The sequence below is a fragment of the Phragmites australis genome, chromosome 20 (genome assembly GCF_958298935.1).
Source record: "Phragmites australis chromosome 20, lpPhrAust1.1, whole genome shotgun sequence".
Lineage (NCBI taxonomy): Eukaryota > Viridiplantae > Streptophyta > Magnoliopsida > Poales > Poaceae > Phragmites > Phragmites australis.
Window position 1 is genome coordinate 15,795,903 of NC_084940.1, and position 13,096 is coordinate 15,808,998.

Below are 13,096 nucleotides of genomic sequence, written 5' to 3' on the forward strand. Positions count from 1 at the left end.
CCTATAACCGTGGGCATGGCTGTTATAACAGTTTTACACTCTGCAGAGGTTGTCCAACTTTACACACAAGTCGTGATTTCCATGTTTCCGTATTCATGACACACTTAACACACACCAGTGGTGTGCCGCCAGGAGATCACTACAAAGCATTATCCATTGATTAGGTCCTAGTGCTCCAACGAATACCAGCCATGTGTCTAACCAATATACTAAGCCTTACTCATATCAGCCTCATAGTTGGTACGATAATTCTTGGGTTATCGCTCTACGAACCGGTCCTTATATGTGATATTTGGGCAAAGACTATCTAACAGGGAAATAACCAATCAATAAAACCTAACAACACTGCTTGGAACATATCCACAAGCCCACCACATAAACCACCATTATCAAACTAACTCTTTGCCTAAGTCCTAGGGTTCCATGTTACTAAAATAAGTTCACCATCTCCATCGCATATGTCCACTAAACATGTATATGACACTTCCCAACATCCCAAAAGCATGACTAAGCAATTCTACCTAAAAGACTCATATCAACTACCACTTAGGACTTAAGTAATGTAAAGGAAGAACTAGGTAAACCCTAATATAGGTGACTACCCATCAAGTTGACAGATATTGCATGCAATTTTGTAAAATAAAACATTTAAAACATAGGTTTAAGATAATCAAGGAGTACACTTGCCTTCTCCTTGCTGCTGCTCAGTGCTCTCTTGCTCCTGGTCTTGATGTTCTTCAAGTTGATTTGGGGCGTTGTTGACTAATCGCACAATTACCGGCAAAGCACACAAACAAAATACACTAAGAAGGCATCATTGGAACAAAGCCCCGGATGTGGGGTGAAAAAGGCACTGCTGATAGCAACTCTGGCGAGAAGGACAACATTAAGGATAGGACAACGCCATGGGAGCCACCACAGAGGGCTAAAACCACGAAGGGAAACTTATTTGGAGGCTAATCCTACTAGGAGGCACTAGATCTAGAGAGCCCCTCGCTACCGGCGAGGTTTCCTTCGCCAGAGGGGAGAGAGGAGGGGGACCGAGAGGGAGGCGACACCTCGGAACCCTAGGCACCCGACGCCACTGCAAACCGCTGCACCTGACTCCGTTTATGAATTTCAATAACTACCACGGTTAGTTGATGAAGTTGTTCTGAATTTTTTCAGATCTACCAGCTCAATTTTCAGTGTGTGGGTTGGCCATCATTGCCTATATTATTATTGTCGTGCAACTACTTATCACACAGAATCGTTCACCTATTTTTTTTTTTTTTTTGGCATGTTTCAGTTATTAGTTCTCAAGAGAGAAACTTGAAGGTTTCTCGATTCATTAGTTCTTAAGAGAAAAATTCAGAAGGTTTCAGGACTTTATGATCCTAGAAGCATAATAGCTTATGGAATCAACTGTAGTGTTTGCACTGGTGCTTCGAGAAGTCGACGGACCGGTCGGTTATTTCATTTGTTTATATTCTTATTTTCTGCATATTCTTGGTTCATGAAATATTACGGTGCGATTGAAAAACACACACCATATTGGTACGTCCATTTGGCTAGGATTTGGTCACCTAATATCAACAACTGTTAACTACATATATTACTACTCTTCCCAGAACAATCACTTTATTTTCTTACCTTAATTACCCCAATGTTTCTAACTGCTCAAAACTAAAAGACCTGCTACTTCAATATTACTTCATTCATCCAGTGCTCACCTAAAATTATCTCCCAAATTCCCGCAACAACGCATGGGGAATTATCCTAGTATAGTAGGCTTCCTATCCCCCTTGCACCCAAAATATAAACTCCGTTGTTATCTTTGAGTCTTCGACCTTAGGCAAGATGCCACTTGGTCATGTTATTCAAGATTTGGTGATCAGCTCCTTTGAATGACACCCCTGTATGATGCCTTGTACAGAAACCAAAGTTTATCACTTAGATGCTACTTACTTCAAAATTTGTTCTTGGCGGTGACGATAACAACTAAATAAATTCGTCCTCAAAGCAAACGAAGTAATCTTGCATTCCCATCCTTGTTCACATTCTCTCACACCATGGCCATTTTTTAATCTCTTACGAAGTCCCAAGTGGGCAATGCAATCCAGGGGCATGGTGAAATTCAGGAGAGATGCTAAAGGCCCAACTGTTGACACAATACAGGGAAGCACAATGGAAGAGGCGTTATATGCGCTTGAAAGCATGTTGGCTAGAAGCCGCAGCAACGCCTAGGGTGCGGTGCAAAACGAGTACAGGAAGAATGTTAACGTAATACGCCAATATTTCTTTCGTCCGTAGGAGAGCAGAAGCATTTCACCTAGTGACAACTAAAGTTTACTTTTGATATCTCGATTATGCCATCGACGTTTAACACAGTTCAAATAACCTTCAGTACACTGGTTTTATAGTAATTATGAGGACACGCAGAATTGTTACTACATCCTACAGCGTCGAAACTCGTAATATCCCTATTATTCTGTGTTAATGTCTTCGGGCTTTCAGCACTGTTTAACCATAGCTAGTGGGTGGTCTGCCATTTGGGCCAGTTTCACAGCTTTGGTATGCGTATAGCACACATACTATGCAGCTTTGGTTATCTTCACAATACATGGAGAGTTCCTAGACAATGCAGGAACCAACAAAAAAGTGCACCCCAAGCTTTCGAAGGATGCTTCACACTCAGTAGTATCTTGCCTGTACAGTAGTAACAACTAACAACCTCTCTTGGCCTGCGCAGTAACGGAAACATTTCTTCTTGACTGCAGTATTAACAACCGTTCTTCACGGATGCTCCCCGCTGCATATATGGTTAGAAGTTACAATAGCATCATAACAGCCCAGCACAAGGTAAATAAGCAGATAAGCTTCCTGTGTAGCAAATTCTCCGAACCAAACAAGAAAACATATGTAAGAAACAGAACCAATTATTAGTTATATTATGTTTCTGGAGCGAAAGATTTGTCAACATGGGGTAAAACCGTAGAGGTACAAAAACTTACGGCGGTGTTTAGTACTAGGGATTATATTGTATTGAAATGACAAACTATACAAACTATAAAAACTATAAACTTTCTTTCTAAAGGGAGAACAGACTCTAAGCTGGGAGACAGCTAACCAATCTTAGCATGAACAATTGATTAAATAACAAACTCAATCTATTATAGCAAACTTTCCTAACCAAAGAACTAATCAAAATACAGCAGAGATTACCTAAATCCCTTGTCAGTTGGTTTGCTTCCAAAATCCAGGTTCAAACCAGACATGAGAGCTTCAATTGCTCTGCCATACTCCTAAACACAAGTGCAAATACATGGCCATGAAGTACAACGCAGAATATGGAAAATTAATTGTTGTTGCTACTGGGCAGCACAGCTCACCTTCACCAGTATCAGAGCCGCTCCTTGCGCATAGCACGATTTTGATAAATCTGGCTGCATATCTTTGTAGGTTTTAGCATCATCCAAAGCCTTGCCTTTATCACCCGTATGTAGCAAGCAAAGGCTCCTCTTTGCATACAAGGTTGAATCATCAGGGTTGATCTCCGCTGCCTACAGCCATCAAATGAAATTAATTATTAAACCAAAGATTGAGTTAACCCGTAAATGACATTATTTAATATCTGTAGTCAATTATAGCATATGCAGCATATTTTCCGTAGATATTGACACTTTTTTGTCATGGAAAACATATGCAAACATTAACCGATAGGATAGACATCTGATTCACAAGAAACTTGGAATAAAAGGAGAATGACTATATGGTAACGTAACAGGTCTGTTGGGTAATCAGGATGCACCAATATGCAACACTAGTTAGTAGGTGTAAGTCAGAAAGTGAGTTGATATCAGCAAACAGAAGTGCACCTTAAATCTTATGACATATATGATGCAAGAATTTACCGTAGTGTAGAGAGTCAATGCATGAGCATAATCACTTTTACGGAATGCATCATCCCCTTGTGCTTCAAAATCAGATCCCTCATTTTCATCCTAAATAATATGCACAACTGAAAGTCAAAGAATATAGATTGTGGAATCTATAATTAATGGAAATGATAACATTTTTTTAATGAGGGATATATCAATTTCAGCAATCTGCATAAAAGCTACCAACACCAACCCAAGTATCATATTAAGTATAATAGGAAATATCCTGTCCATACTTGTGGCTTTGAATTCGTAAGTTCTACATGTTGAATTATTCCAGCAGTGCTCCAATCAGCGACTCTAGCCAAAGGGGTTGTGACAGGGAAAAGAACCTCAACGCATTCCTGCCATCCTTGGGCTGCAGCAATTTCTATCGGCATTGTACCATTCTGTTAAGAAGAAAATCGAAGGATAAATTTTAGACAATAAACATGAGAGAGCTTGGAATAACAAAGCTAGGCATTTTGTCGCACAATAAGTAACAAAAGATGTGGTGAAGGTATTACACCCCAAGAAAACTAAGATCAGGAATGAGTGCAAGTAATTATAGGCGATTGACAAGGGCATGCATTATCACATTAGCATGCAATAGAGCATGACAAAACCTAGACAACGTAGATGTACTGATTCACATTATTATCCCCTGGAAATGTATCAAGAATGTGCAGATGCATGAATCTTTAGACCAGGCTTTCAGTTCCTTTGATCTTCTTTCGTGTGCCAAGGAGGCATCCTGCCAACTATAGCATCGGCAAGATATGTTATTCATTTTTTTGGAGACAGATAAGAAATGTACGACTTCAAACCAGTACATTTTACACTAAACTGCTCTAAGTTATGAACAAACTTCAAATATTACAACCGGGTTTCATACCACTTAAGCTCATGAGCATGAAATTTAACTATTTTATTGGAATAAAGAAACCGGAGAAGTGTCATATTCCATCTTCTAACCTATGTACTTTTGCTATCAAGTAATACCTCTTACAAAGCATTCTAACATATCCCACGATCTTGGCATGTTGCAGCAAGTCATTCATTCTATAATATTTCTTCAAGATTGTTTTGCATGTATAATAGAGACAACCCAGACTGTTTTGCATGTATAATAGAGAGACAACCCAAGACAGTGCCCTCTAAAAAAAAATCTTTCCATCATTGTTTGACATAAAAATATAGCCAAAACATATTTGAGGTGAGATCCAGCTTTCATAAACAGAACACCTTATACCACTCTTGCACCGCACCGATTGAATGAACACTCGAACATCATGGAAACAAAATCAGGGAAATAAGGTTATAAGGTGCTACCCATCCTCATGTTAGGAATAGCAACTTGTATTCCCTAGAGGCCCTGGGCTAGTATATATACACGTGTACAGGTGATAATATGCAAGAAACCCCTTATAGTCTGGGGATATTAGGCAATGGTGGCGACGTCAAAAGCTGCTTTGTCTCCTTTGTTGACAGTCGGCTGCATAGACTCCGTCAGAAGCTCAAGGGAAGGCAGACAAAGAACGTGACCACAGAGAACACCCCAAAGACGAAGCTCGCATATGTGGACGCGCATATGCTGCACGAACTTCCGGTAGTTGGCACCATCAAAGATCACCGAGCACCGAGGAACTGAAACGGTGCTCAACGATATCCTGAAGAGATGACGAACAACGACAAGAGCGCAAAGGAAAGCGGCGGTCGATGGCAAGAGCGCAAAGATAGCAGCGAGCAACAACAAACAAGCGACGACGAGAGCGCAAAGGGGAGCAGCGGTCAACGGCAAGAGCGCAAAGATAAGCAGCGAGCTGCTGCAATTTTTTTATTTTTTATTTTTTGGAGACTAGAAGCTCAAACTTGGTTAGACCTGAGAAGGACTTGGTCAAGACAGATCGAGCAGATACGGGCAACCACAGGGGAGCCAGACTCGAAGCAGGCGCAAGACGGGCGACCATAGGGGAGCAGGCGTACGACAGGCGGTCGGTGGTCGGGCATGCGACTGGCGGACACCGAGCGACGCCAGGCGAGGTCCAGGCAGAGCAGAGCGTCGTTGGGGCAGCGGCGGGCGGGACCGAGGTCGACGGATCTGGCTGGTTCAGGTGGAGCCGGTTTAGGTCTAGCGTGGCCAGGAGCGCAGTGAGAGGCGGCACGAAGAGGCGTGGGGGGCTATGAACCGAGGCAAGGCGAGGCGTACCAAGGTGAGGTGGCGGCTGGCAGTGATAGCAAAGCAACAGGGTGGGTGGGGGGAAGAACACCGACGGGGAGGATGAAAACCGACAGGAAGGGTGGATTGGATCTAGATTAGACGAGTTGTTGCGTCCTAAAAGAAACCTAGCTCTAATAACATGTTAGGAATAGCAACTTGTATTCTTTGGAGGCCCTGAGCCAGTATATATACACATGTACAAGTGACAATATGCAAGAAACCCTTTATAGTCAGGGGATATTACACATAGCAATATATATCTAACACCTCACACACGTTGCATGCTTGATAACCTTGTTTGATTTCGATATAGTAAAACCAAGACAAAAAAAAAATCAGTTATGCTTAAACTCAAATTATGAGTTTTATGAAAAATGATACCCATATGTTTTCCACAAAACTAAAAAATACCAGAATATAATTGGAAGTTATTGACAAACAAACAATGTTTTCACTAAATTCTATCCTAACTGAACAACAACTTAAACTCCATATCACTGAAGTTTACCAAAAAGAAAAAGCGTTGTAACAAAATCTGAGATCCAAACCAGGATGATGGATATACAGAAGAAATATGATTTTACCATGTTATCATCTGGCACACAGACATCAAGGATTTAATACATTTTCAAACAAGGAAAGAGCCAAAGATCATTGAACAAAGGTGTTATGCCCATGTGAGCCATGGAAGTCTACATGCAGCAACAATTAGATTTGCTTAGTTATTACTCTCCTGCCGAGTTCTTTTCCTTCCTCCTCTGTCCTGCTCTACCTACCTTTACACTAAAAATCAGTCCAGAACAGAAGGACACATGATAGAAGAAGAAAAGAAAGTAAAGAGCCATTACATATGAGCCAGTCAATAAAACAAGAGTCCTATCTCACCCCGGTAAAGTAGGTAAAAAAGGCATTCAAACCTATTATTTCCAGGCCATTACATATGCAGCTGGGAAAGACAATGAAGAAGAAAAACACAAGAACATTTTTCTAGGCCCACATGAACTTGTTCAACTACAAATTTTTGCCTTGTCTATCATAGTTAGAATTATGCACTCCAAAAAGAGTCATACATTGATATAAAGAACAAATTAAGACTGGACAGAAAAAAATGTACATCTGCCTGATGCCGCAACAATAACTCCAGCATTCTAGCATTTCCATCTTTGGCAGCAATGTATAGTGGAGTTCCACATTCAGATACAGGATCAACATAAGCTCGTCTGGACAACAATAACTCTGCAGTTTCGTAGTTATCTGGATTAAATCAAGAAAATTGCTGATGTCAAATTTCTATTCAAGCTATATTAAATGGAATATGCGTTTCATAACTGAAGTGCCAGCCATAGGAAAGAGCTAATTTTTTTAAAATACACCTATAAAGCGTTTCTATAAAACTACAAGCTGAAGTAACTATGTTAAGAAACATAAAGATGGTTTCGAGAAACAGTAAATGAACTGGGAAAATTACTATCAGGATGTACTTTCTAGCTGTTGCCTATTAAGGACTGGCCTCCAGTTGCAAATCCAGACTTCATTACCTGTGTCTCCACTTATGTTGGCCAAATGCCTAGCTTCAGGTTGAAGCAACGCAAAAAGGTTTTACTTTTGTGTTTTTAGGCACAGCATAATCTGAGTCCCACTCAAGGTTACTCGTGCCTCTTGTTCAAAGAAACATCTGGCAAGTTTATGCACATCTGTTGACCATAATACTGTTATCAGAATGAACCCACTGTCTGAAAATTGTTTCTATTTATTGATTGACTACACTGGGTATAAGCTAAAAAATTGGGCCACTAATTAATTATTATTATTATTACCAACTCTAGTCAGTAGTGTGCAACCAATAGGCAATAATAAACAGACAAGATAGGATTTACCTTACATAAGAGAGAGAAAAAGGTTGGCAAGATAAGCCTAAAATAAAGCTCGAAAAACAGCTAAATAAATCCAAAACACCCATAAGCAAGGGTACATAGAACCTCGAATTGTTGCAGTATGGAGTGGAGTACTCTCATCACTGGCTGGTTTGTTTGGATCAGCACCACGATCAAGAAGAAGCCTTGCAACAGCTGTGGATGCACTACCAAATATTGCAAAAATGAGAGGTGTCACACCTGGAAAGAGCAAAAGAAACGGTAACAGTTCATCAGAATGAGCAACACTTGTTACTTCTGACCAAATAAAGCGTATATAATCAAGCAACATAGCAGTATTACATGTGTACCATGGCATAAGATTAAAATGAACAGAGAGATACATGACCCACAATGCCATCACTGCTGAATACTAACTCGACAGATCAAATTTTGCATATCCATGACTCAACATGCATTTCAGAGCACCAGCTAATTGCAAAACTTTTCTCGAGTAGGCAACGGTTTCCCTCTTTAATCCAAAAACAACAAAAAGACAGGGCATCCCATTTACACCAATACATAAGAAACTGACAATTGCATATCATCTCCACATGAATCATCCTAGACCTCACTGGTTTCTACTTTTTATGGAAACTGGTGAGGCATTGGTGAACTGCGGCCTCAGAAAAGAAAAGCCTTACTTCATAAGCACCAAAGTTTGCATAATCACACAAACTGAGGGGGAAAAACTAGCTACCAATTGCACATTTACACTCCAAAACACTGGGGAAGGCACTAGCACCGGTCACGATTATGGCAAGAGAGCTGATCATATTGAGCAATATTTCCTATGCTCCCATACACAGCTTGTGCCACCATAACCAGCTTTCCAATTGTTTGGTCCAAAACAAATAAGCTAAAATACAATGCAAAATCGGAGCAAAGGCCCAATCTATAGCTCCCAGCACTCACCCGACATATTCACACAACTGCACCATGGAACTATGACACGCAACAACCGAACACCAGCAAAAAGCGAAACAGGAAAAAAAAAGTTACCATCGTCACCAGCCGCGTCGACGTCGAGCTTGAGATCCTTAATGAGGAACTTGCACATGGCCACCTTCCCAGCTGACGCCGCCATGTGCAGCGGCCCGTGGTACCCTGTACCACGGGGCCTTGATCACCTCCATCGCCTCCTCCACGCCCTTCCCCACCTTCCGCAGCCGCTTCGCCAGCGCTGCACAAACCAACCAAACCCCATTACCCCACCCGACGCACAATCAAAAACTACATCTTTACCAGAATCAAACAATCGGGGGGGGGGGGGGGGGGAGGGTTCTATGACGTCGCGAGGACTCACTCTTGACTTGGGGGACGTCACCGTCGTACGCCGCGCGGAGGAGCAGCGCCGCTGTGTCGGACACGGGGAGGTTGGACCTAGGGTTCCGGAGCGTGAGCGGGGGTTCCCGGACCCGCGGCGGGTACGAGATGGGCCGGACGCCGGAGGGAGAGGAGGATGCCATGGCGGAGAGCTTGAGCGCCTGAATGCCAAGGTTCGAGGCGGAGAGGACGAGCGGGAGCGGAATGGAAAAGGGCCGGAAGCGGGTGTTCGTAGTTCCGTACAGTTATTTCGGTTCCCTTTTTTCAGTTTATAGAATTTTCGGTTTTGTAGATAAATTATATCTTTGTGCAACCTATTCAACGCAGTTTTGGCAACCCAATTAGAGTTTACGGTCAATTGACATAAATACACCAAAATAAAGACATTCAACTTACATGAGAATGATCACACTGATAGGTTATGTGACTGTTGCAGGTGTCAAACTAACCCCAGCTGAACAGATCAACCGTGAGAAAATATCACAGGATTCACTGCCCTTATGAAATTCTTTATCTAAAAAATTGAAATTAAAATTGGATTCTCGCAAATATGTCCCCTTATGAAATTCTTCATCTAAAAAATTGAAATTAAAATTGGATTCTCGCAAATATGTCTTAAATCAACTCTTTTTTCACTTCTTTAATAGTAAGTTCCATCATTTGTTGCATCTCCAACGACTGACGGAGAAATATATCATTGGACACAAACGTCTGAACTGTGCCACATATCTCTATCCAGCTACAGCCAGGCACCTTGTTGCCACACCTGTCCCTCATCACACTTCTTACTTTTGCAAGTTTGCTCCAATCTCCTGTAGCAGCAAATGCGTTGGACATAAGCAGATAATTTACTAGCTCATTTGGCTCCAAGCATAGTAGCATATCAGCTGCCCACTTTGCCAACTCAATTTTGCCTCGCATCTTGCAAGCACCCAGGAAAGCTCCAATAACATCAGCATTTCTTTTGCAGGAAAGTTTGACTACAATATTGTAAGCATCTTCAATCCTTCCAGCTCTCCCTAAGAGATCAACCATACAAGCAAGATGCTGTGGACTTGGTTCAATTCGGTAGCCCCTCGTCATCATAAGGAAATAGTGTAAGCCATCTTCAATGAGCCCAGCATGACTGCAAGCAGAAAGAACTCCAAGGAAGGCAATGCGATCAGGCAGCCCTTGTTGGAGCATTCTCTCAAACACATGAATTGCATCCTTCACATGTCCAAGGTACACGTAGGAAGAAACCATGGAAGACCGTGTAACGATATCAGGATTATTGATCATGGTGAATGCTTGTGTCGCATCTTGAACAAAACCGGTCTTACCGTATGCCATGACAAGAGCGTTGGCCACCTGCAGAAACCCTTGCAACCCCCTATCTACAGCGTAAGCATGAAGCTGAGTAGCCTCATCTGCCGCCGCCATGTTCGCACATGAGCTGAGTAACTAGCAAGCGTGAGCTCGTCCGGGCGGCACTCGTCTCTGAGCATCCATCGGAAGAGCTCGACAGCGTCCTTGCCTCTGCCGTGTTGGCCATAGCAGACAATGATCGCGTTCCAGCAGACAACGGTCCTGACCACCATTTCGTCGAACACCCGGCGCGCATCGGCGACGCGGCCACGTTTGGCGTACATGTCGAGCAGAGCGGTGGCGACCACCACGTCCGCGAGGAGGCCCAGCCGGAGCACGAGGCCGTGCGCCAGGGACCCCAGCGTGAGCAGCACCTCGGCGTCGGCGTTGGCATCGGCGTGGCGCGGAGCGCGGAGAAGTGCGCTAAAGGTGAACCCGTCCCCGGCGAGGCCGGGACCGCCGGTCCTCCGCATGGCGGCAAAGAGGGACCAGGCCTGGCCCGCGAGGCCATGGAAGGCGTAGCAGGATATCATGGCGTTGATGAGGACAAGATCCTTGCGCTGCGTTTCGTCGAACATCTGACGCGCGTGGGAGACGAGGCCGGACTTGGCGTACGCATCGGCGAGGGCCGTGGCCACGCGGGGGTCGGAGGCGCGCCCGGACTTGAGGACGAACGGGTGGAGCGCACGCGCGCAGGTACCGGACTGCCGGCGACCGGCGCTGGAGGTGGCGCGGAGGAGCAGGGCAAGGAGATCACGCCCGCCGCATTTCATTTCAAAGCTGACGGGCGGACCGTGCGCTAACAACACAACCCGGCCGAGCAGCAGAGTGACCAGCTGCCGGCCAAGCACGACGCCATCGGTGCTGGCCGTGCCGTGCAGATGAGCGCCGAATTTGGATTAGGCTTGGCAGTTCTGCAACAGCCCCAATCTTATCCCTAAGGTGGTGTGGTTGACCATCTCCGATGCTGACAAGGAGCCGCGGCCAACCTTCACATCTCTACTGCAGTGGAGATTCATCATGATAGGCTAACGGACGTCAAGAGAGGGCAATGCTATAAACTTTTCATCCATCTAGTGGTGATTCAAGACCTTGCTTTTCTCACTGATAATCCCTCAGACCCACGCCGTAGCAATCGGCGCTAGAAACGGCTTTTAGATTGGTAGTTCAGCTCTCCCGATGGGGGTGTTCAGGCGGATCACATTCACCAGCGCGCTTGCCAGAGCGGCGACGATGGTCGTCGTGACCACGACGATGACGTCGATGGGGATCGGCCCCGACGCAATCAGCCTCGCCACCGTAGCCGGTCTCTTTGGTCGCGCCTCTCGTGTCCGTGCCGAGATGAAGGCAGCACCGTTCGCGGCGAAGGTGATCATGGCCGGTATGGCCGTCGCCATGGGGATGCTGTTGTATCGCGTTCGACTTCACCCCCTAGGAGCCCTGTTCGTCGTCAACGCCACTCGATCCAGAAGAGGATTTGGCGCGAGAAGGTTACCTTCACATCGTCGATCGCCACGCTGTGCTCGCTACGTAGCCCAAGGATCCAGTTAACGCCAACTGAAGGTGACTGGCGTTCGATTGACTTCTTCTCCGGCTCTTCTTTCAACTCGAACCTTGTTTTTGATTCGATGCTTGCCGAACTGGATTTGTTCCCCGTCTCTGTAGGTTCCAGTCGGCTATTGCCATCCCTGCCTTGGCCACCAGTGGCCTCCCCACCCATGACTGGGGCTCTACCTGTGATTGAAGCTACCTCCTTCAAAAGTCAGGAAGGGGAGGAGATGGCGGTGGTGAAGGCCATAGCTCCAAGCCTGGACAGCCCTCCAGCACCTTCCCCAGAGTACTTTCCTTCATTGGTAGCCATCCGGTCCACACAAACAGAAGGTTGTTCATCACTTGCAGTTTCAGATGTGGACGCCCCAGGGGAGATTTGCACGCAGGTATCGAGTGGCATTCCTTTTCTGCAGATTGTTACTAAACCCCTGGAAGCCCCACTCTATGCAAATCCCTCTCTGTCCCCAAAGCCTCCTATGGCCAGGAAAAAGAGAGCCAATGCCCCCCGAATTGTTCCTCCTAGAAGTAGTGTCTGCCTAAAATTGAAAAATACTCAGGGAAAATCTTCTGTGCAGCTCGCCATTGAAGTCCTATCAAAGAGATTGGGCTCAGCAAGTTCTAACGCTGATAAATCTGAACTATTTAATTCTTACTTGCAGATGTTTGCCTAGCCACTGGAGCAAAAGACCATGCTGGCCATTGCAGACCTAGTGGATAAGGGGTGACAGCAGCAGAAGAATACGTCCAAGAAGGTGGTGCCGGTTGATGAACAGGCAGCTCTGCAAGCGTGATGCAGCGTCAAGCTAATTAAGATCATGTTGTTGCTATTTTACTCCCAT

General features: G+C 44.7%; 2 protein-coding genes across 4 annotated transcripts; both read right to left on the minus strand.

Annotated features, from left to right (window-relative positions):
* Positions 1–2,199: 2,199 nt before the first annotated feature.
* On the minus strand, positions 2,200–9,573 carry LOC133902010 (uncharacterized). Of its 3 annotated transcripts, XM_062343577.1 has the most exons (5): positions 4,157–4,311; positions 3,894–3,983; positions 3,372–3,542; positions 3,205–3,284; positions 2,200–2,791 (listed from the first exon to the last, which is right to left on the minus strand). In XM_062343577.1, the coding sequence occupies exons 1-5, from the start codon at positions 4,298–4,300 to the stop codon at positions 2,776–2,778; spliced, it is 501 nt and encodes a 166-aa protein (XP_062199561.1). In that variant the 5' UTR covers positions 4,301–4,311; the 3' UTR covers positions 2,200–2,775. The 3 variants fall into 3 exon arrangements, with proteins under 3 accessions (XP_062199561.1, XP_062199563.1, XP_062199562.1); XM_062343579.1 differs by lacking the exons at positions 3,205–3,284; positions 3,372–3,542; positions 3,894–3,983; positions 4,157–4,311 and adding exons at positions 8,100–8,234; positions 9,036–9,216; positions 9,340–9,573 and having other exon boundaries at positions 2,318–2,791; XM_062343578.1 differs by lacking the exons at positions 2,200–2,791; positions 3,205–3,284; positions 3,372–3,542; positions 3,894–3,983; positions 4,157–4,311 and adding exons at positions 7,080–7,374; positions 8,100–8,234; positions 9,036–9,216; positions 9,340–9,573.
* Positions 9,574–9,700: 127 nt separating this feature from the next.
* LOC133902008 (pentatricopeptide repeat-containing protein At2g46050, mitochondrial-like) lies at positions 9,701–11,696 on the minus strand. Its single transcript, XM_062343576.1, is given in 2 exon segments — positions 9,701–10,804; positions 10,807–11,696. Coding segments are annotated over 2 exon segments (1,503 nt in total). The 5' UTR covers positions 11,480–11,696; the 3' UTR covers positions 9,701–9,974.
* Between the last annotated feature and the right edge of the window lie 1,400 nt (positions 11,697–13,096).